The sequence below is a fragment of the Arvicanthis niloticus genome, chromosome 7 (assembly GCF_011762505.2).
Source record: "Arvicanthis niloticus isolate mArvNil1 chromosome 7, mArvNil1.pat.X, whole genome shotgun sequence".
Lineage (NCBI taxonomy): Eukaryota > Metazoa > Chordata > Mammalia > Rodentia > Muridae > Arvicanthis > Arvicanthis niloticus.
Window position 1 is genome coordinate 43,493,516 of NC_047664.1, and position 25,279 is coordinate 43,518,794.

General features: G+C 41.5%; 1 protein-coding gene across 6 annotated transcripts in view; it reads right to left on the reverse strand.

The window, feature by feature from the left end:
• The window catches only part of Clnk (cytokine dependent hematopoietic cell linker), a 222,710-nt gene that overhangs the window by 184,331 nt on the left and 13,100 nt on the right, over positions 1-25,279 (reverse strand). For 4 of the 6 annotated variants that reach the window (XM_076938426.1, XM_076938424.1, XM_076938422.1 and 1 more), the window contains exon 2: positions 2,565-2,721. The exons of the other annotated variants lie outside the window; for them this stretch is intronic. In XM_076938426.1, coding sequence (XP_076794541.1) covers positions 2,565-2,597 — 33 coding nt within the window. In that variant the 5' untranslated portion in view covers positions 2,598-2,721. The remainder of the gene's footprint in view (positions 1-2,564; positions 2,722-25,279) is intronic. 6 annotated transcript variants of the gene reach the window in all.

Here is a 25,279-nt window from a genome sequence, read left to right on the forward strand (position 1 = left end):
GGTTCTTGAACAATTTGACTTCTAAAGTGAAGAGAGACACAGAGCTATCCAAGTCAAATAAGGCTGTAAACATGGAGACAGAGTTTGGGTATATGAAGTCACACCTATCTCCTTATCTTCTGAATGATGGATGAGGCCAGGAAATATCTCCTCCTGGATAGTTTGGGATGCTGTGTCCTTGACAACACCTTCACTTTAGACTCCCACCTCTGAAATACATTTCTTTTGGTGAAAACCACCTGGTTTATGGTACCTGTCACAGGAGCCATAATGAATGAACACAGACCAATAGATTTGTCACTCTGAAATACCATTTGGAAATTTCTATCTTTTCTTTCTTTGTTTCTTTCTTTGTTTCTTTCTTTGTTTCTTTCTTTGTTTCTTTCCTCCCTCCCTCCCTCCCTCCCTCCCTCCCTCCCTCCCTCCCTTTTTTCCTCCCTTTTTTCTCTTTCTTTCTTTCTTTCTTTCTGTCTTTCTTTGTTTCTGTCTTTCTCTTTTTCTCTATTTCTTTTTTAGAGGTACACAAATGAGTCTTATTATGTGGCTCTCACATACAAAACAAAAACAACAACAACAGATCCTAACCCACAACCTTAGAGAGCTCAGATATGAATGCATTCTGCAGAGGGTCTTCAGCATCTACAGTATATGCCTCTTTATCCCTCTGAATATTGCAATCACCCTTAGCCTCCTATTGCTAGATACTGCATTTTCTTGGTAGATATTATCTGTTCTGTTTGTTTTGTTTTCTTTTTTGATTTTTGTTTTTAGGAGCTTAGATATACAAGTCCTTGAACCATAAACTCAGATAGGACCTGGGGTGGACTTGAACTCAGTCATAACTGAGCCAGACACTCATCTACTCTAGATTGCTTTTAATGCTAAACTCAGTGACCTCCCTATGCCTGTTTCTCTACAAGCCAGTCTTAGCTTCAAAGGGCTTTTGGGTCTTCTGGTGACTAAAGCAAGAATTGAAAAGCAGGATAAAGCTTTCTCCTCTTCACCACACCCTCAGGAGTTTCTTTCCCTCAGCCTAGTCAGATCAGCTTTCCAGTCATGGAATTCTCCAGTTCCTTTTGTGTAAAGAGGTGAAGTTGGTACATGAGTTGTTTCTCTTGACACTGTGACTAAATACCCAATAAGAAGCAATGTAAAGAATGAATGATTTATCTTGGTTCTCAGTTGAGGGGACACAGTCCGTCCTGGCTGGGATGGGATGAAGGCATGAGATACTTGAACCCGTGGTGGTGGGAAATTGTTTACATTTGGGTAGATAAGGAAGCAGAAAGAAGGGGATGTCAACAGTCAGCAAACTTTCTCCTTTTTATTCAACCTCCTTCTCCAGCTTATGGGATGCTACAGCCCACATTCAGGGTAGGTGTTATTTCCTTAGTTAAACCTCTCCAGAGACAGCTCTGTAGACATTTCCAGAGATCTGTGTGTCATCCTACATGATTCTAAATTCAGTCAAGTTCACAATGAAGATCAACCATCACAGTCAGAAAGGTAAAAGAAGACAGTAGATGAAATAAGAGAGTCGGCATCATTTAGGATACATGAACCCTTTTGTGTTTGCATTACTTTGGCCTTGGCATTCTGTATAGACAGGCATAGTTCTGACTACAGTCATTGTCTACCTGGGCTTTGTGCTGCACCCATTTCATTCCTACTTCACAGTATAATGTTCACAGCTGGACCATTGAGCAACAACCACAGACTACCGAGCTAGTACTGTGGCATCGCCCAGAGCAGGACCCACAGCCCATGTGTAAGGAAAATAAAAGTTAATTTTGGGAGCATTGCATTCTATGAGTTTGGCATTGAGAGATTTGAGCTGTTGTCCTTTCATCTTCTCAAGGACTCTTTGGGACATAATGTCCCATCAAGACCTAGGAAGATGACACCACAAGATTGTGAAGTGGAGCAATTACTCAGGTAAGATACAGAACAGACAGTTCATTGTCATCTTTTTATAGTGGCCCATTTTCCCCCTCAGTCTGGCTTTCTTAGGACCTTGTTGTTAATCAAGTATCCAGCCTTAATACTTTAGACTGTATTTTCTGGTAAATTCAGGTTAGAATAGTTTCCCTGTAAATTATATTGACAACTCCAGACTAACTAGGTCACTTGTTAAAAATACACATTGCAGCACCCCCCCCCCCCCCCGAACAGTGATGAGAATCAACATTTCAACTTTAGAGCCCTTGTATATAAGCCTTTTAGTGATTCATATGTACTTTATAATCTAAGAACAAATGCCCCAGTGTAGGGTGGACTGGGGAAGAAGGGCAGGGTTTGTGAACAATACCTGACATTTTATTTGCCTCTAACAGCAGCAAAATCTTTAGTTTGGAATAGGAAACTGATTTTCCATCCCTCAACCTAAGGGACATTTGCTGCTCTCACTGAATGAATGTTTCCAGACACGTGAGCAACCGTAATGCTTGAGGGAGACCACTTCAGGAGGAATTCACTGACTCCCCCGAACTGCCATGAGTGACTTCAGAGCACCCATGCAGAACCTTCTAGACACTGGCCCGAGTCTGCTCCCACCCTGAGGTTACCTGTAAAGAAACTGCTGAGGAATCCAACATCATTGGAGCTCAAGCAGGCAGGAGCTCCTTGGCAACTGTGATGATGTTTTAAGACTCTGCATGGCTGACCTACTTCGGAGGGCCCTCAGGAGCTGTCAGGCATCTAGGAGATGCTATTCCATCATTTCTGTTGGTGAGCAAAAGAAGTCATTGATGGTACTTACAGGTAAAGTGCAATGAAAACGCAATTATGGTAGGGAGTGGGAGAAGAGGGAGAGGTGAAAACTCACTTCCTTCATCTTTCCTGAAATCACTCCCTCCGAAGTTCAAGAGCCCCACAAGAATGGCTCCTCATTCCTGAGAACATCCTTTAAGTGGTCAGAGGGGACACTGTGTACAGAGAGAAAACTTTGGGTTTTACTTTTTTTCTCTCTTTAGATTTTTTTTTTTTTCACAAATAGCCGAATGTGGTAGAGAATGAACTAGTTAGTTACACAGAAATGGCTCCACAACCCACCCTGACTCTTTACAGCTTGAGAACATTGAGCAAACCACATTATTTCTTCTCAAATTGTTTTTCTTTATTGGCAGTAGGGATTCTTGCTTCAATTTTTGTGAGTTGTGGCAATAAAATGAAGCTAATTACAAAAAAGTCATAGCATGTGAGATAATTTAACTACATTAAAAATAAATATTCTTATAATCATCGTACTAGACCCTGGGGATAGGAATTGAGTATGTTTTAGAGTTTGGGTCTAAAATGCTTCCCGAAGCTCATGTTAGGAATACCTGTTTTCTAGTTGATGACACCAATTGGGGGGGGAGGGTGTGAAACCTTTCGGATGTGGCTGCTAGGTAGGAGAACTAGGTTTTTGTGGAAGTTAGAGGAGAATGTCAGATTCCTTGGAACTGGAGTTATGTATAATTGAGAGCAGTTATAAACTGCAAGAGAAAGATTTCAGTTCCCAGTTATGATCCTTATCAATGCCACAAGGACATGCTAGCCCTGGAGACCATTCATGAGTTCTCTAGCTATGTGGTTACACACTGCAAGGTTATGGGGATCATTTTAGAGTCTTTGATAGTGGTGAGCTGGGGATGGGTAACAACACAACTTTCAAACTACCAATTCTAGAACTTCATGCACACAGCACATTCAAGGTGTTTAAAACATGTTTTCTAGAGGTACCCTGTGGGCAAGGTCCATACTTGAGTTGATTCTTAGTCCCTGTCCCCATTATAACTCCCTCAGTCACTGTTGGCTGCTAAATGAATATGTAAGCAAGGAATCAGGTGGATAATGGGAAAGTAAACTGTGCCATGCATGAGAGACAGATTTGGTCAAACTTCAGAAAGTCTGTGAAGCTAATTTTGTCCCTGGTGTTCTTAGCTTTTCTCCTTTCGTATTCAGATCCACCTGTGCCTTCTGTCCCTTGACAGAGCTCCCAAGTCCTCAGACTTCTCAGATATTTACTCTCTATAACCAGATCCGTCAAGGGAGGATTGAGCAGCTCCACTGCACATAGGCAACACCCTGACGCTTACCTGTTTACCGCTGTGGTTAATTTTATGTGTTAACTTGGTCTATTATGCGGTGGCCATATTTGGTTAAGTGTTATTCTGGTGTGCCTACAAAGGCATTCCTTAGTGAGATTTATATTTATTGTCTTCCCTGCTTGGGTGGCTGTGGGCTTCTCCAATCATTTCAACACAAGAATGGAATAAAAAGACTGAGTAGGAGAAAATGGTTTTGCTTTGCTTGCTTGAATTGGTGTTTTTCAGCCTCCAGAGTAAAATGGGTTGACACATCAGCTCTTCTCTAGTCTCAGAGTTGCTGACTCCTTTACTATCAGTTCCCTTGGTTCTTGGGACCCTGGATTCTGACAGGAGCTCTGCCCTGGGCCCTTCCTACTTTGTAGTTGGCTGATTTCGCAGCTCAGGGGCCTTTTGACTTTCAGCCTTTTAATGAACCAATTCCTTAAACTCTCTCTTTCCCTTTGATCCTCTTCATCTGGAGGACTTTAGTGGCCTCATGGTATGAACAATTTAATTTTAGCAGAGATTAGAGAAGAAGCAAGTTTGGCAGAAGGAAGGGACATGGCAGGATTTAATGTGAAATGAGATAGAAGGAAAGTGTCTACTTCAGGATTGAAGTGAGTGCTAATTGAAATGGTTATTACATGGTCTATATAATGCACCTGCCTTCATAATATGCAGCAAACACAATGGGTTGATAGCTTCTTCTAAAGGAAGCCAACATCACTGCAGCTAAAACAGTAGCTGGAGTGATGAACCCTTACTAAAATCTAGGTTGCACTCCAATGCCAGAAAAGCATCCAGTTTGAATTTACAGAGACCCTGGGATTACCAATGGTTTGGAAGTAGGGTTTAGGTGGGATCCCATTACACATTCGCAGTGCTTCATGCTCTCCCAAAGCCTAACAATCATGACCTCATTCAGTCTCAGAATCCGACTTGCGATACAGGCATTATTTTTAACTTTACATATAAGCAAGCTTCAGCCGCAGAGAAGTGATTTGTTAATATGCAGAACGAACAGGGGGCTCCTGCGGGAGCTGACACCTCCTGCCTTCAAGCCATGTAATTTGCCCTTTAGTTTGTAGAGGTGGCTCCTAATGGAGTTTACAGCTTCAGAGTATTTGGGGAGCTGGTAAAGACGAAAGGGAAACTGCGTACAGCAATTCCTGTGTCTTTCATGGTCTGTGTGAACTATGGAAAACTGTCATACTCGAGTGCCATGGTGGAATCTGCATAATGATCTGTGTGTCATTATAGCAAGGCTTTGCACTCAGGGATACATTTACTCAACTCTTTATTGTTTGAAAGAATTCAGCAGATAGAGATGATTCCTCCTCTCTGGGATGTCGATCACCTTCTGCACCTGTGAAAGGTTTTTCATCTCCTCTCCAACATTTGCCTACTCAAAATTGTTATAAACTCCCAATTCTTCCATTTTCACCATAAATATGTCTATGGAGTCATTACCATCCAATATCTCTGTCTAAGAGAATGGTGCCTTTGTTTAATTTATCAATCTTTTGTTGCTGTTTTACAAGGAAGTGCTTAAAATTTTGCTACGGATATTAGTTGGTTTCATCCATTGCTTGGGAAAATAAGCCAAAAGTACTTAATGTCACCTCTTAGCTCTCTCCTAACCACTGTAGCTGAATGGCTTCTGGTAACTCACTGGCCCCTCTGTGCCAGGATGTGAATGGGATCACACAGCTGAAGACCAGCAGGCATTGCAAACCTTGTCTGAGCTCCTTGTAGTTACTGAGACTAGTGATGGATGCTGGGAAGATAATGAAAGCATGGTCTTAAAAAAATTGCTATGCAGAGAGAGACAAAATAAATGAACAATTTGTTCCCTAACTGAAAGCACAGAGCTGTGCACGAGGGGTTGGCGCTGTCAGTGAGGGTGTTCATAGTCAACCCCTTGTGTTTGCTCGTAGTCAGCATTCACCTTGCTTGTTGTGGCCACCGGAGGAGTTTTGTTAGATTTGTCCTTCTGCTGCCATTGACTGAGCTTAGCATTATTCCATTATACAGAGAATGGGGGTGGGGGGACTGAGAATCAGAAAAATGAGGTGAGGCCACCCAGTATGTTCACAAGTCTAAAGTTGATCCAGTGTTCACACTTGTAGCTGCTTACACCATCCCCAGAGTGGTTGGCCAGTAAGGAGACAGAAGGAAATGTGTCTCATGCAGACTGAGGGCCCTCTTCAGAAGCCAAGGGATGAGATGGTAGGGCAGGGGACCCCCTGGTGTGTTTGTTTGACAGATTTCTCCAGATCAAGTTAGATACTTCTTAAAATACTTCTCCGAGGGCCCTTGCCATTGTCCATAAGCTAAGGGACAGAATGACAGTGCATACAGGATATGATTGAGAGAAATGGCAGTAGACAAGTTGACTGGACCATTCAGTGATAAAATGGGTCTATGGTCAGGTTAGGAGGCTGATGGGAGCAGCTATGGAGGAACAGACAGGAGAAGCTAGGCTCCACCCATATGGCATGGGTAGAGTAGGGATTATGGACTAGACAGTGGTGATGGGAGAAAGTATTCTGGATTTAAGAGTCCAGCTGTGTTTACAGCAATGGGTTCTGGAAGAGACTGACAGGTGGCCAGGTCAGCTGGACACCAGTATGTCACACGGCCAGTTCTTGTACAGGTGTCTGAAATTATGCCTGCAGCCAGGCTTTACACTTCAGCTGGGGGAGTTAGCAGCCTTAACTGAATTACTATTTATAAACCATCCAAAATAGTTGCTGGAACTTAGAAGCCCTTGTTAAATAAGTAAACAAACGAGACCCATCTGGATCGCAGCTGAGCACTGTTTTCTCACTTGATGTGGATGGTTATGGGCAAAAGTATGGAGAATCAAGCAGAGAAGTTGAGGGCCCTGGAAGTCAGTGAGAAAGGACTATCCAAAAGGGTAGAGGTGTTTTGCAAAGCCAATGCAGCTGATGGAGAATCTCTTCAAGAAGATGGGCATTGGTGGTAATTCAACAGGGCAGAGTAGAGCCTGAGGGTAATGCAGTGACAACCTGAAAGTGATTAGTCACTTTTGGATCCATCCCAAGGTGAAAGCTCTTGACTGCATCGCAGATTCAGTGCTGAGACTAGTCAAATGTTTGTCCATCAGACATGGTGGATTTGGCTTTAAAACTGTAGCCAGGGCAGTTAATCACACCTGTTAGCCATGTGTCAGAAATGAACTGTTCTCTGGTCCATTCAGTGACTCGGTGTACTAGTTACTTTTCTTAGTGCTGGAACAAATATCTCACACCAGAGACTGCTCCACCTGGGTATCCATCCCATGTGCAGTCACCAAAGGCACACGCTGATGTGAATGCCAGGAAGTACATGCTGACAGGAGCCTTATATAGCTGTCTCCTTAGAGGTCTGCCAGAGCCTGACATATACAGAGGTGGATGCTCATAGCTAACTATTGAACTGATCATGGGGTTCCTTCTCTCTAAGGAGTTAGAGAGAAGACTGAAGGAGCTGAAGGGGTTTGTAGCCTCATGAGGAGAGCAACAATATCAACCAACCAGAGATCCCAGGGTCTAAACCACCAGCCTGGGAGCACATAGGGAGGGACCCATGGCTCCAGCTGTATATGTAGGGGAGGATGGCCTTGTCCAGCATAGGTGGGAGAGGAGGTCCTTGGTCCCATGAAGGCTGGATGCCCCAGGGTGGAGGAATTCATGGGCAGGAGTGGGTGGGTGGGAGCATATCCTCATAGAAGCAGGAGGAAGGGGGAAGAAATAGGGGGTTTCTGGGTGGAGGGAGAAATGGGGAAAGAGAATAATATTTGAAATGTAAATAAAATATCCAATAAAAGTTAATTAAACAAACAAACAAAGAAACAAAAAAACCCCCCACCTTAAAGGAGGAGAGCTTTCTCTGGCTCCTATTCTGAGGGTGCAGTACTTCATGGAAGAGAAGCAGCAGCTGCAGGAGAGTGAGGTGGATGGTCACACTGCAGCCACAGCTGGCAAGCACAGAGAGTCAGATGCTGGTGTTCTGCTTGCCTTCTCCTTTCTTATACAAGCCCCAGACCCACAATAGTGTTGTAACAGTTGAGTCCCCTACTTTAGTTTTAACCCGTTTAGAGAATGTCTCACTGACATGTCCAGATGCTTGTCTCTGGCCATTTTAGGTCCTGATGTGTTGACAATCAATATCACCCATCACAGCAACTGTTTATTTTGAATCTTCTAAGTGGCCAATGCTCGCCCTTGCAGGGAACAGGAGGTGAGCTGCATGGCTGTTTTGTAGGAGAGACACTCATTCTGGTGCTGCCTTGAAGCCTCAGCAGGATTAGCTTATGTCCCATGTCTTTGTGTTTCTCACCCAGAGGCTATTTGTTTGCTGTGACTCTCCTCTAGTGTAAAGTTGAGATGTGCTCACAGGGCAGTCTGGAAACTTCTGTAGAGCAGGATACTGTGGGTCTGTGCCACTCAAACTCTAAGCATGTGGCATGAAAACATAGAAAAGTCATCATAACTTCAGGAAGTGCTCTGAAGAAAAGGTTCATGGTCCCTGAGAGAATGCAACAGGGAGGGGTGGGGGTGAAGCTTACTGAAACTAGGAGATGGCTGAGGGAGAATGCTGAAACATGAAGAGTTGAAAGGAGACTTTAGAAAGAATAGGAGGGGGCTAGAGAAGAGAGACAGGAGAAAATTCTAGGTCATGAGGAGGAGTGAGAAGAGAGGGCTGGAAAGGGAAGGATAAAGGAGGTCAGAATGAAGGGAGGGACGAGGGAAGGATGGATGGAGGAAGCTAGAGAGGGAGGAAGGAAGGAAAGAAGGAAGCAAGGAGGAAGAGATGCCCCTCCTCCAGTTAACAGAGCTAGGTACACTTCATTATTTCTCATGTCAAATTCTGGTTTCCTTTAGGCTCTGTAAAAATGCCATTTCAGGAAGTCATGTTTTCTGATTTGCAAAATGACTCATGTAAAAAAGTCCTTTTGTTGTCATTGGCATTAAAAATAAATTCAGAATAAAATAACTTGGAACCACTTTTATTTTCATTTTTTTTTTATATTAAATGATGGAACTCCAAGTTTAAATTTTCCTGTGCTGTTTTAGAAATGAATGTTGTCTTGCTGACGGATGCCAGCTGCCAACCTCAAGCCCCTGGGAACTATGCTGCCTTCAGCCCTCCCTCCATCCCTGGTGAGCCATATGCCAGAGGAGGCCCATGTTTTCCCCTCCAGACTGGGAAGGGTGGAGCTGCTGGTACACATAGCACCCTAGATCTAGGACATGACACCTGTGCCTGGGGCAACTGGTCCACACAGAGTTTGCACATGAGCAGGGTAGAGTCTTCTTTGCCCCTGTCTGTCCACGCAGGCTGCTTTCTACTTGTAGAGTCAGAAGAAAGTCAATTACTCCTCGAGACACAGATCTCTGAACTTAGAGAAGCCCGAGATAATCACAATGTTTAGTAAGCTGTTCAATACTGAGTGGGATTCCAGGTCACAGAAGTCAAAGTAGACCCATTCCCTTCATGTGTAATCTCTTTGTGTCTTAAATTTCATACTAAAGAGGTGCTTTTGGATTGGAGAGCTCTCGAGCACATGGAGGACAATGGGGATCAGTAAATCCTAGGAAGTAGGGCCAGACACTTCTCATGGGTGTTCTGCAGTAATGTCTCCAGGCATAAGAAGAAAGCATCAGGGCTCTAAATTCAGATTCTGGTTGCTTTTAGGTTTTCCTTCTGGACATGAGTCCATGGAGGAAGAGGTAAAGCTTCAGAGGCAGGAGCCCAGCTCTAGTGTGTTTGAGACTTAAAGGACAATATTCACCTTGGGTGTACCAAGGATAGGGAGGCTTTTGTGGAGTCACAGTGTCACTGTGGCGCCCAAGTACAGACAGCAGGGATGGTTCAGTCCAAGTGTAGGGAGTGGTGCCAGGCAGCTGCTTGCGTGGACTCTGCAAAGAGGCAGGAAAGATTTTGGAATGGGCATCAGGGGAGGAACAGAAGGAAATATGAAGGGTTTGTTTATAACCCAAGATAACATTAACATATAAGCATATGAAAACCATCTGAGGAATACTGGTAAGGGATGGAAGGAATGGGGCTGTACAATTGTGAATGCAGAATTCCTTCTGTGGTAATTTGAGGAAGTGAACAGGGTCCACATTAGACTGTTAAAACCTCTCTGCCCTTCTCCAGATGGAAGGATGTTGAGAGACACTAGTGATTCAGGCACTAGAACATTTCTTTAATAAGAAATTGCCAAAAACTATTTAGAAAGTCAGAAATCTGACATGGTTCCTGCTAGGCCAAATCCAGATGTGAGCTGGGTTGCAGTCCCTTGTTCATAGGAACAATTGATTTCATTTCTCTTCTAGATGTCTTTAGGCAGCTCTCTGCTGAGGCTCATGGTTTCTCCCTGATTTCAAATCCAGCAGTGGAAGATTTATTAATTTATTAATAGAGAGGGTGTTACTATGTTGCTCAGGCTGGCCTAAAGCCCACTATATAATTCCAGCTGGTCTTGAACTTGCTGCAATTTTCTTGCTTTAGCTTCTTGAGCAGTGGGATCAGAGATGTGTGCTTCCACGTGACCAGAATCTTTCTCATGTTATTCTCCAATCTTCTTGTTTTCCCTTTAAGGATTCTTGTGGTCCTTGATCCCCAGATAATCTAGAATAATTTTTCTACCTTACAACCAGCTTCTTAGTGACATTACTTGCATTTGTACCTCATCGTATATAGGAGTTGTCTTAAGCTTCTTAGGGTCTGTGGTGGTTTGAATAAACTTGGCCCATGGTAAATTTCACTACTAGGAGATGTAGCCTTATTGTTATAGGTGTGGCCTTGCTGGAGGAAGTGTGTCACTGTGTAGGTGGGCTTTGAAGTCCTATGTGCAGGCTTCACCTACTATGGAAGAGATACTCCTCCTATCTGCCCACAGGACAGTTTTCTGCTGGCTACCTTCTGAGGAAGATTCCGAACTCTCAGTTCCTTCTCCAGCACCATGTCATGTCTGGATGTGCCTAGGTGCTGTCATGCTTTCAGCCATGATAATGGATTGAATCTCTGAACCTGTAAGCCAGCCCCAATTAAATGTTGTCCTTTATAAGAGTTGCTTTGGCCATGGCATTTCTCCACAGCAATGGAAACTCAAAGACAGGGTCAAGTCTTTGTTTTTCTTTCTTGTGGTTCTGGATTCCTCCCCTCCTATCTTGATGTCTGGAGTACATTGGCTTGGAGAGGACAGAGCAAAGTCTGGAACGGGGAGATGGCAAGAGTCTGTTGTGTTCCTCTTCACTCTGGGGCATCAGATGCTACAACCTGTCAGGCCAAGATGGGGTGAATGGGAAGGATCCTAGTCAGGGGTTGGGAGCAAGTGTTGAGGAGGGCAGGGGAGGCCTTCTTGGAGAATCTTAGTGTTACATCTCTTTTATGCAAAGACCTTCTCCCACGATCTTTAATGAAGTGGTTTTCCGAGACAATCTTAGATTGTTCCTATTTCTTTATTCAGGGTAGGTTTGAAGGTAGACACATTTTGGAGGTGAACCAAGGGTTATATAGTTTGGGGGTAGGGTGTGAGGATATCCAGGGAGGAAAGTCATTGGCTGAAGGCTAAAGGCTACTGATGCCTCATTAGCATCAAGAGGAGTTCCAGGTGCTGGGGACATGACTGACTGCCCGTGACCACCTGGTTGGAGGTTACCTGGTTACATGCTTCAAGGCAGGCACAGAAACAGGGATGGAGTTAGCTCTATTCTTGATGGTCTCAGGATAAGGTTCTAATATCAAGTTTCGGGATTTCTGGGGTTTGGAAATGCTCAACCTTTCCTGTTCCATGCCAGTTCCTTTGGTGGCATGGTCCACATGCTGTGTATTTTCTCACATAATAAGCACATTTATAGGGTTGAGGGACTAGTATGTAAGCATTTGGGAAGTTTAACAATTTCCTTTTTTCCTTTTATTTCCCCCTTGCACAAAACAAAATATATTGTTTAAACGGGGGCGAGGACATATGAATGTGTAGGCATGAGTGTAGGCATGGAGTCTGAAGTCAGAATCATTGCTCGTGTGTTCCAGACATCTTTGACAGTACCATATTTCTCCACTACTACTTGTACTATTCTGAAGACAGAGCAGTCATGGAAAGAAGATGAAGAAGGAATGGTCGGGGGAGGGATCTGTGCTAATGTCTCATTCTGTTCTTTAGCCGCGGTAATGTGCTCTCATGTTAGAAATTCAGATGTTACTATCTAAAAAGGAAGACAATAAGAAGCACATAGTGGGTCTGCATACCTGTCCTAGAACCAAAGAGCCAAAAAGTTTAATCATGTATCAAGCATATATGATATTATCTGAGAGAAAATAATATTAAATCAAATATTTTTATTATTTTCCAATTCAATTATTATGAATGTTTCTGGAGGCAAAAATCATATATTTATTTGCAGGTATAAAAAGCTGGTATTGTGGGAAGCTGATTGGCCATAGACCCCTCAGACTCCAGCACTGAGTGTTGTCCCCTATGTAGGATTCTCCTGTCACACCACTCCTGGTCCAACAGAACCACTCAGTGTTCTCTGGAAGTCCAGGGCCTCACAAGCACTCTGCTATCACCTAGCACATGAGGTTGGTGTCATACCTGTCCCATCTCATGGGCGAAGGGATAGTCTCAGGAATCTTAGGTCATGTTTTTCTTCTTTATTGGATATTTTATTTACATTTCAGATTTTATTCCCTTTCCCCATTTCCCTCTTCACCCAGAACCCCCCCCTATCCCATCACCCTTCTCCTGCTTCTGTGAAGATGTGTCCCTACCCACCCACCCACTCCCACCTCCCCACCCTTGAATTCCCCCCTACTTGGTGTTCAGCCTTCATGGGACCAAGGACCTCCTCTCCCACCTATGCTCAACAAAGCCATTCTCCCCTACATATACAGCTGGAGCCATGGGTCCCTCCCTATGTGCTCCCAGGCTGGTGGTTTAGACCCTGGGAGCTCTGGTTGGTTGGTACTGTTGCTCTCCTCATGGGGCCGAAAACCCTTTTAGCTCCTTCAGTCTTCTCTCTAATTCCTCCATTGGGAACCCCATGATTAGTTCAAAGGTTAGCTGTGAGGATCCACCTCAGGCAGACCTCTAAGGAGACAGCTATATCAGGCTCCTGTCAGCATGCACTTCCTGGCTCCACATCAGCGTCTGCACATGAGATGGATACCCAGGTGGAACAGTTTCTGGATGGCTGGCTAATTTCAAGTTTGTGTTTATCTGTTTATTAAACTCGTATTTCTGGGTCTTTGGATTTGGTGTCCTGGGAAGAGGATAGCAAACATGGCTGTAATTTTCCACCTCTCTGTAACCATGCCTTTATAATGGGATTTCACACATTTTCCTTTTAAATTGTGATTTTTCTTCTCCACCCCTCGAGTCTGGACTGCTTTGTGTTCTGCTTTGGCCAGAAAATGTTGCCAAAGTGATGCTCTTGCCAGTTTCAAGTCAAGGCCTCAAGAGACCTTGAAGAACTGCCAGGTAGCTCAGCAAGTAAATAACATCAGGCTACACAGGGAGGAGAGAAAGAGGGTCTGGAATCTCTATCATCTGGGATACCAACAGTAAACAACGAGGCCAATTCAGATCAGCTATCAGCAGCTCAGGCACATCAGAAATCCAGTCCAGACATCCAAGTGGTCAAGTCTGAACCAAACCACAAGAGCTCCCGTCCAGACCTCAAATCCCTAAGGCCAGTGAATGGTTATCATCTCAAGTCACTGGCTTGGGGCTGTTTGTTATGAAAGATTATCGATAACCCATATGATGATTTATTATCCAGCCTGAAAGACTTCTGAAACAAGGCTATTCTAATAAGGCATCACTGGCTGGAGTGTAACTAAGGGGAAGAATGTTCACTAAGCATGAGAAAAGCCTTTAAGATCCATCCTAGCACCACAAGGAATAAGATACCAACAATAGCACTGACAACAACAACAACAACAACAACAACAACAACAACAACAACAACAACTAGTTCAAAGTAATCTCCATAAGAGAGCTACCACAGCATTTCCTCTGGGAATCTAGCTCTGGGCTCTGTATCCTGACACACCTCTGAGCAGAGGTGTATGTCAATCTGATGTGTAGCTGGAATGGACAAGAATCATAGAAAAGATGGAGCTGGGAGAGCCGCCATTTCCCAAAAGAAGGAGAAAATAAGTCATCCCATAACCAAAATAGAAGGGAGGATGAGACCAGTGATGTGAAGAAATTTTAGTACCTTTGGGACTATTGTTTTCCAGAATGTATTTCATCATTGTCCTTTCTACTTATGAGAGCCAGGTCCTCTCTGCATGGACTGTGGCTGATGGCATTTTAGCTAATTTTAAAATATTAACTGATTCTGTCTTCACAGCATCTCCTGGGCCAGCACTGGCCTTCTTCACATCTGAGGAGGCTGTGGCTTTGGAGGCTAGGGTCCTAGAGGAGAAAGCACATTGTTCATAGTCGAACTTGGTGAGTTCATCATAAAAGACAGGACTCACTTTCCTCCACAACTGCTTTGTCCTTCTAGACACTTAAGAGACTCAGCTCCAGAACTACCATAGATGTATTAATTATGACATCTCTTTACATTTGCTCCTTAGAATCAGGTTATGTCTTATCAACTTCTTGCATGATCTTGGGTACCCTTCAAATATTACCTGCTCTGTAAAAGTCCAGTGAATATTTTGATAAGAGAACATTCTGGAAGTGAAAGATAGGAGAGGCTATTTGATGCATTGAATTAGATGCCCACTGCTATTAAAAAATGCTTTCTTAGGTATAAGGTTATGGCATGGCATGAAAAATCAGTAATATTTATAGCCTAAGGGTGTAAATTAGTCTCACAAATGATGTCGAACTTAGAATTAGTGACTCCAGGCTCTCAGAAGAGAGGAAAACCTAAAGATTAATACAAATGCAAAATCCTGGGGTATAAATTCTTCTCTCTGCCAAGGTGGCACTAGTTGCCAAATCAAGTCTGAAGCCCTGACCTAAAGTTTCTTTGCTCTTTCTCACATAGCTTCACTGATGTCATGACCCCCAGGAGCAGAGAACACTCACAGCTCTTTCCTCTGTGCCATGTAGGGTGTGGTGCCCAATATGAGCCCAAGAACAATCCATTTCTCTTAGCAAAAACACATGCTCTCTTACTTGCATCTTTAATCCCATGGAAGACCTTTCAGCCTAATGCTACTGATTCATGGAACATTCTCTTCCAAGGAATAACTGCCAAATAATTTTGAAATATTAAAAATACCATATATGAGACATAAAACAAAGTGTTTTAGACAATTCTGGTGCCAAGAGACTTAGGAAAACACACAGCTCATATGTTCTTCCCTAAGTGTTTTTGTTTTCAGAGATGAGTTCTGTTCTTTAAAAGCTGAAGGGTATTTCATTCTCTCTTGATTTTTGCAAAATTCCAGGTAGAGAAATCGTCTCTTCCCTAAGATACTGAGTGGTGGTTGAGGCTGTGAGGCCAAAGAGCCCATTCTCTTTCCTTCTTCTAGCTTTCCTACTGGGGAGAACTGGGGCACTTGACTTTCTCAAACTTTCTGGGATCTAGATCATCCTTTTTACAAAGGGAAGGAATAGAAATGGGTGATTTCTAAGGCCCCTTTAATGCCAACATTCTTCTGAAGTATTTACAAGGAACATTCCTGAGCCAGTCCTCTGATCTCTAAGGTAAAAAGAAGGTTTGAAGTGGGCAGCGATTTTAGCAATGTTCTTGAGGATTCTGGGGTGAGATTCATTTACATATTTAACAGGATGTGAATTTAGAAGTACTGGTCAAGGCTTCAGGAGACAATGGGTGTCACATTTCAAAGGAGGTGCTAGATAGACCATACCAAGAAGTTCAAAGTAGATGATCAAAAGCTGGATAGAAGTTTTCCCCACATGCAAGCTATCAAAAGGGCCAACAGACAGGAGAGAGGAGTTTTGAATATGTATTTTTGGGAAGTGTAATGTTGAACTGTGAGGCTTTTTCACTCACAAAGAGACAAGAGAGGAGGTGTCTGATTCTCATACAAAGTCCAGATGATGATGAGAGTCTATACCAGGCCCACCCAGAGAAGTTTTGTGAATGTTATCTGCAATGGAAAACAGGCCGGGGATTGGGTGGTGGTGGTAGTTACCTATTCTGAAATCTGAGTCTTCTTTGACAAATCAAGGGGTAAAAAACAAGGTAACCAAGGTGTACATGAATGAAACAGAGTGTAGTTGGGGGATGAGTGGAAGGAAAGATTGAATTCCTTGTAATTCTAGAGTTTCTCTGGATTAGGATGTGTGAGTGAGATTTTTTGTTGTGGGAATTTTTTTGTTTGTTTGTTTGTTTTTTTTTTTTTTTTTGGTCAAAGTAGGTATCAGGTCTAAGGAAAAGCTGTTTTGGAATCATCTGAACTCCTGTACAAGATGTTCCTAGGATGATAGAGATTCAGGAAGGGAGAAAGGAGGAAGAGGAGATGGAAAATTAAGGGCATCCGGGCAGTAGAGCAAGCCCTCAAAGAATGCTGTGAGGTTGAGTGGGTCTTTGAAGATTAATGTCTGTTAGGATCTTCTTAGATAGTCATGGGGATTCTTACAACTGTTTTATGGAGATTATTTCCCATCAAATGTCCCTGGAAAGTCTCCAGAAGCAACTTGTATGTCAGATGTCTATCAAGAATCACAGCCTCTTCATAAAGAATCATTCTACCATGGTGTTACAAAGAAAGACCTAAACAAACCATGGGATTTTACCAAATCATGGGTTATCAAGGCTGTGCACTGTTTTCTATTCACGTAGCAGGTAACATGACTGCCTTGTGGTTTAATGTTAACAGCTGCTTGGATTATTTTTCAGGACCTAAAGGCTGCTTTGGATGAAAATACTGATGTGGGTCATCTAGGGTGACTGGGGCAGATAAGACAGCTTAGCGTTTCTGTCCTCATATCATGCTTGTCTTCTCTGCCTCCTCAACATTTAAGTCATATTTTTCTAATCTCTGTATGTAGGCATCTCAAATGGTAACCATTTGAGATATGCTTTGTCCAGAACTATTTTACCAAGTTAACTTGACTGAGACTTACTAGTCTCTCTCCTTTTCTCTTTTCCTGATGTCTCCAGAGATACCTTCTAGTCATCAACTCAGAAACACCAGATCAGATCCTGAGAGGGATGACAAGACATCCTATAAGACCTCTATGTACTGCCAGGAAACGCAAGAATGATTGTTTTTCTCTTTGTTAACATTCAGCTTTCCCTCATTACTCATCCCTGTCTCTGCAACTCTTCAACCTGTTTGGGGTGAGTCTCTGTTTGGAAAACTAAGCCCTTGTTCAACCCCAACACTCACTGCTTAGATGCTGGCTTTTCCATGGAATGAGTTTCCTTTTCTTGTCAGTAATACAATGACTGGCCAAGTCGCCAGCTAAAAAAAAAATTGCTGTGTTAGTGTCATACTTCTCATTCTTGCGACAAAGTGCCCAACAAAAACAATTTAAGAAAGAAAGAATTTTCTATTGACTCACATTTCAAAGGTACAGTCCATTATGGTGGGCAGGCCATGGTGTCAAGAGCTTAAGTCAGCTGGTCACATGACATCCTCAAATGTAATGTGGGGATGGTGGGTGGGAAAGCTCTTGAAGGTAAATAGACTCCAACCAATGGAGTTCTTTCCTGACCTTGTGCTACATACACTGTACACGATGATTGTGGTGTGAAAGCCTAGGACTCAAAATCAGTACCAGGATCTTACTTTTAAAATTGTTATATAGATGCATAAATTAAAGCAAGATGTCTGTGCTAGTGACACTCTGAGTAGATTGTTCTGTTAGTGAAGAGAGTCAAGACAGAAAACTAGTTCCCAGGTTAAGCTTTAACATTGGGCAGAAATGAAGTTGGTTTGTGATTATATCCATAATGTTCTGCTCTGAACAGTTCTAAAAAAGAGATTAGTTGATCATGCCCTGGATTTTCTAGACTTATTTGATAAAAAGAAATTCTTTATTTTTCCATACACAACCAGATAATGTGCTACTGAAAATAGAACACTTTAGAATATCTTAGGTGCAGGCTGACTGCTTAAATATATTTAAATAAATATAAAGAGGGCTATTATTTTTATTTTTCTATCCGATGGTCAAAATAACTCTTACCATACTAACAGAATGTTTCTGATCATTAAAAATAGTGTATAGTATTTTAGTTAACATTTGTATGTTTATTGATACATGTGAGTTTATTTTTCACAGTTTTTCTGGGGTTAACAGTGAAATATATTAAATTTCAAGGGAAAATGAAACCTGATTACCAAAGTCCTGATTTCAATTTTCAGTATTTTGACAGATGGTCATATCATGTGTTTCAATTTCTGCTTTAGGAGTTGTCATCAAGGAATCTAGGAAACACTGAAAACTGTTCTTTTTAACACCCGAGGAGTTAATTTTTATGTCTATGTTGAGACATTCTGATTTCAAGTCATTTATGCATCTTAAATAATTTCTCTGTTCCAAAAATCAACATTTATGCAGTTTTAGTATCAGAATTGAAGTACTCATGTCATTTTTAAAATAACAAAAAAATATGATATGACTGAGATAGTTTCTGTTAGAAATCAGCTCCTTGGTAGGAAGACTGTTTGCATGTTAGCAGAGGGGATTGTCCAGAACCATGCTATCTAAGACATGGTCTGTGGAGCCATGGCACAAAAAGCTTAAGCCTTGTAAATAAAAGATGATGAGCCCCTCTATAGATCTACTGAATTGGAAGCCATTGTTATTTGGGGGTATGAGATTTACTGACTGGCTTCTTGTGCCAACATTGTGTCAGTAGACACAGACCTGTGGCTGCCCATCTCTGCCCTATCAGGGTCCTGGGTCCAATCTAGCTAGCATTATATTCCATAGCTCCAGTGTTCATATCAACACTCTGAAAATTCTGTATCCAACAGAGAAATTCTTCTCTTTCCTTCTCATCCTTTCTTTTCTTTTTTCTTCTGTTTGTCTTTCTTTCCCTTCTTCTGCCTCTTCCTCTTTTTAAACTTTTATTAGCAACTTAGGGTACCTGGAACATCACTACAAAGATCATATTCTTCATATTTATTTAGTAACCACAAATTTATTTTCAAAACCACCTAAGTCAAATTGCTTGCTTGGTGCTGATTGGAGAGGTCCTATGGCTCAATCCAAATAGTCAACTCTTAAAAATTACTCACCTGTGCTGCATTCAGAAAGACAAGTATTGATCATTTTATTCCTAACCCTCCCCACCATTAGAGTTTAGGATTCTGAGATAGTTAATCAAATAAGTTAGAGTTTTACCAATGTGTCAGGTAAGGCAGGAGGTGAAAATTTTTATATTCCTAAAGGAGAGATGAAAACAAGAAGACTACTGCTTTAGGGAGGATGAAATAGATACATTTTGTTAATTTTTCCACTAAGGAGTCCCTAAAAGTCTTGAGTATTATATTAAAAAAATTAAAACTCTGAAGTACAGGAGAAGACAAAAATACACAAACAAAGAAGCCATGGGGTCCATGAGTTTTTTTTTTTTCAGTTTCTTGTGTCTACAGTTAGAAGCTGAAGAAGTTTATAATGGACAAATCATTCAGCAAGAATAAAAGATCCTCAGCAAAGCCAGCCCTCTACCCAAGGGAATGGGCATGCTGGGAGACAGGAGTTCCAGAAACCACAGATAAACTGTGCCCCTCTCCCCCAACAATAGTAGTGCATGAGGAGTGCCTTGTCATCTATTATTATGATGAAGTGGACATCAAATTCCATCCGGGGTCATGTCAGGGAAAATTGGATAAGATGCTTAGACTTTCCTTATCATCAGCCAAAAAAGAACTTATTGTCCATCATTGTGTCTGTGGAGGGCATCTGAGATGCCTGTACCTCTCACCTCACTTACCAGAAGCTAGGTGCATCCCTTTACCCACCAGGGTCATGAGAAGAAAGTTGGTGGTGAGAAAGACAAGATGCTCTTTTAAGGAGGCATTCTGGAACCTGACTCTGCACCCTAAACACCACAGGAATAAGGAGCAACACCTCTCTTTTTATGCCTAAAAGGTATCAGAAAGAGGAGTTAAGATACATATTTAATCAAGACCCAGAATTTCATAGCATAATTTTTACAGTGCCAAGATTTCAATCAAACATCATTCATCATACCTGGAACCATACAGTTCTGGTTGAGAAAAAGAATCTAGAGTTGTCAAGTCTAGATGGAGATGAAACAGGTTATTAGAGCTATCATGGGACTCACAAGCGATTTAAAGATCTATTAAAAAAAATCTTAGCAAGTTAAGTCAAAATGGCAGCAAAGGAAAAGAAGATTTAATAAGAATCAGAGAAAGTAAACATGATTAGAAGCAAAACTGTCCAAGCACCCCAGAACAATGAACTCACTGACAGAAAAAAGGAGCAAAGTGAAGATCGGTAAACTTAGCAACAGGAATTATTTTGTCTGAACATCACAGAGAAAGTAGACTAAAGAAACAAACCTAAACATAGGAGCAAGATTCCATATACTGAAAATACTGGAGTAAAACATAAGAGAGATAGTTAAAACTATGGGCACAGGGAATAACTTTCAGAACAGGACTCCAGTAAGTCAAGAATACCATCAAATTTCTCAATAACAAAGGAAAAAAATCCCACTAGTGTGAAGGCACATCCTATAGGAAGGGAAATGGTCTGGAAAGATGTTCATCTACCAGGCCATTAACATCCAGGTCATATAAACACTCAAAAGATTAAATGCAAAACCAACAGTCCCAAGAATAAACAGATAAATGAAACAAAAAGATATCCTTCAAAAGAATAAAATGTACATGGCCAAAACTTTATAAAAAGTTGTCTAACATCTATGGTTATTGGGAAAATACACATCAAAACTACTCTGAGACTCCCCTCCATTCTAGTGAGAGTAGCTACCATCAAAAAAAAAAAAAATAGCAATAAAAAGCACTGGTGAGGATACGAGAGAAACAGGAGCCCCTTTACATTACTGGTGGAGATATAATTAAAATTAATGTGGCGTTTTCTCAAAAAATATGAATGGAGGTATATATTATAGCAGTGTCAAGAGAGATTACAGGGAACAGAGATGCCTGCATAGGGTCAAAAAATCAGCCTGGGTGGTCAGTAGATAAATGGGAAAGGACACACACACACACACACACACACACACACACACACACCAAACCAACAGACATATATACACACACATATATAAGCATAAACATTTATATGTACATACATATTTACACATGCATACCCACATATATACATCTACAACACACACATAGATAAATGCACACACAGAAACACATATACATATATACAAACATATACAATTACATACATAAAATACACACATACACAAATTCACATATACATACACAAACACATATGCACATACACACAAACACACACAAGAACACACACATAAAAACGTATTTATATACACAAACACACAGACACATGCTCAAACATCCACACACATAAACACACAAAACAAACATGTATGCAAATATACAAAAATACTAGAGTCATATTTATAGAAACATAGATGAAACAAGGGATCATCATATAAAGTAAAACAGCCTAAATCCCAAAAGGCCTGTATTGTGTTTCCTCTCCATTGTGGAACTAAAGTAGAAGAGAAAGATAAGGACCTGAAAGTGTGAGGGGCCCAGGAAGGAGACTCTGGGAGAAGTGGGGACGAGTGTAGGGAGTGCGACTGATTCTCATCAAAGCACTGTATGTTAGCGTATGAAGTTGTTATGATGAAAGCCTTTATTTTGTGTAATTAACATGGATAATAAAAAGAATGATACTGAACAATTTAAAAAGCATCAAAGTCTAAGAATTAGTCTAGAAAATCTAAGCAAATGAAAGGAAGAAAGAAATCTTTCCAAATGACTACTGGGTGTAATGAGGGAGGAAGCATTGCTACAGATGCCAAGGCACCAGAGGGACAAGAGACCTTAGAAGCAACGTTGATGTAGATGTCATAACCTGGACAGTGCCACTTATTTTTCAAAAAGACAAAGCAGAACACTTGTCCATCATGAAATAGTCTGTCTGGACCCGTAAACCTAAAGTAACTAACATTTGTTGATATGTTATTTTAAAATAGAGATAACCAGGTGCAGATGGCTTCACTTGCAAACTCCACCAAGCCGTAAAGAATGAATACTAAACCTACAAAATCTGTTCCAGAAAACAGAAAAGAAGGAAAAGCTCTGCAACCCAGTTTATGATGTGATGACTGTGCTGGTGCCCAAAGCAGCAAAACAATACAAAATGAGAAAGCAATATAGGAATATCCCTTGTGAATACATATGCAAATTTTATTTTTCCCCTTTTGTGTGTATGAAATGTGTGAGTGTGGGCATGCATGGGGCACATCACACGTGTGGCAGAGAGAGGACAACCTTAGGTGTTGCTTTGTACTTTGTTTGGGCTTTTGTAGTTTGCTCTATAGCCTGTGTGTTTCCAGGGATTCTGTTTTCTTAACCTATCCCACTGTAGGAATGCTGGTTTACAGATACTAACTTCCATATTTGGATATATAAATTGGGGTCATCAGGCCTGCTCAGTCAGTGAGTTAACAACTGAGATAACTCTGCAGCACCTACATGTAGAAATTCATATCAAAATATTCTCAAATTCACTACTGCAGCAATATATAAAATAATTATATATCATGATCTACTAGGATTTATTGTAAGGATGCAAGCTGGTTCAATATAAGTCTATGTAGTAAGCCATATTGGCACTCTAAAAAATATTGTATGTCAATTTATATAGACTGCACATTTGACAAAATTCAACACACATTTATAGTAAAAATCTTTTTGAAAAGTACAAAGGAAGAAAGCCTTGCAGCTACTTGATGGTGAAAGCCTTCATGATCTCCCTTCAGGATCAAGAACAAAGAAAGGCATAGAGAAATCAAGCTGATGTTCAACTAGAAGCTTCACCCTAACTGATAAGCATTTATGGTACTGTGATGGTACTTTACATGATACTAGAGGTGAAAGCTCAATTTCACTGAGCTACAAACCCTTCAACATACAATAGCATCCTGATTGCAAATTGCACTGGTGCAATAGTGGCACAAATGTTTTGGGAGTAACCAACTACCTTTTTGTTGGAGGAGATGAGATGGACCACTCTCTGAGATAAAACCCATACATGATACTGCTAAAATGTCCAAGAACATGAGACTAGATAAGCCATGAGTCCATGGGGAAACCAACTACTATTATTCTGTCATGGGATCACAGCAATAAAAATAACTCCTAGTGATATATTTCTGTACCTATATATGGGAAGAGCATTGACCAAGTCTTCAGAGAAGCTTCTTCCTTCAGTAGATGTAAATTAACACTGAGACCCCCAACTGGAAAATATACAGAGAATGAGAAACCTTGGAACACTCAGATCTAAATAGGGTATCTATCAAATCCCTCCCCTATGGCCCAGTGATCTATGTGGAAAAGGAGTGAGAAAGACTCTAAGCGCTCTTGGTGATGGATGACTCCAATGTCTTCCAGACGTACAAAAAATGATACAACATGAACTCACAGAGATTGTGACAATACACACAAGACTTCCAGAAATTCAAACTAGACAAGATCCCAGCACTAAGGAGGGGAAATGAACACAAAATTATACCCTTATCCAAAAAGCTACCTGTAATTTATACCTGCTGGGAAAGGGAAAATCAGTTTTCTTTACTGGAGCATGTCACTCCTATGTCAATAGGACTTCAAGACAGACACCATGCCCAGGAGTAGTTGGCCAACACAAAATGTACTTGTGTGTGTGTGTGTTTGTGTGTGTGTGTGTGTTTGTGCATATGTGTGTGTATATGTGTGTATGTTGTTTTATTTTGGTGGGGTTTTATTTTCATCTTACTGATTTTCTTCTTTTTTATATTTATCTGTTTTGATTTCCTTTTTTCCTGATGCGCGCGTGTGTGTGTGTGTGTGTGTGTGTATGTGTGTATCTGTGTGTGTGTTTGTGAGGGGGAGGGAGAGAGACAGAGACAGAGAGATAGAGAGATACACAGAGAGAACAGAAATAAAGTTGGATAGGAGGTAGGAATGAGTGGAGTCATGAGAAGCACCGTGAGATAAATTGTTTGAACACCAATTTATCAGGTCATAGTTTGGGAGACCAGAAATTCAGATGGACTGCTGGTCCAGAGACTGCTCCCCTGTGGGATCCATTCTATCTGCATATACCAGACCCTAACACTAGTGCTGATGCCAAGATGTGATTGCACACAGGAGCCTGGTATGACTGTCCTCTGAGAGGGTCTGCCAATACCTGACTCAGAGAGATGCAGACATAGCCATCCATTGGATTGAGCCCTGAGGACCCCAATGGAAGAGTTAGGGGAAGGGCTGAAGAAGCTGAAGGAGATTGCAACCCCATACGAAAAACAATAGTATCAATTAACTGGACCCCTCAGAGCTCCCAGGGACTAAACTACTAACCAGAGAGTATTCATTGGTCTGTCTATGGCTCCAGTTACATATGTAGTGGAGGACTGCCTCATCTGGCATCAGTGGGAGGAGAGGCACTTGGTCCTGTGGAGGCTTGATGAGCCCAGAGAAGGAGGATTCTAGAAGGGTGAGGCAGGAGTGCATAGGGGAGTGAGTGCATAGGAGAGTGCATAGGGGAGTGCTCTCTTAGAGGCAAAGGAAGGGGAGATGGGTTGGGGGTTACATGGAGGAGAGACTGGAAAGGAGGATAACATTTGAAATGTAAACAAATAAAATGATTAATAAATTAAAAAGAAAGAAAAATGCATTTATAAATGTGATACCCAAATCACAATTCATAAATAAATAGGAACAGTTAGATTTGGTAAAATTAAGATTTTTTTAATTATTATGAATGGTATAGTGAAGGGAATAGGAAAGAAGCTGCACCTCAGAAAAGAACATTTGCAAAGCACATCTCTGAAGAAGAACTGGGTTCTAGATGTAACGATCTCTCCAAATTCAGGGGGAAAACCATCCAGTGAGAAGTGAATAACACCATGAAGGGACATTTGCAGAGGATGTACCCATGTGAAAAGATACTCAAAGGCATTATGCAAGAAAGCAATGCATTGCAATGAGCCATCACTACATACCTACTAGACTGGCTACTCCTGTCCTGTGATACTTTCCCTTTACTACATCACAAAAATGCG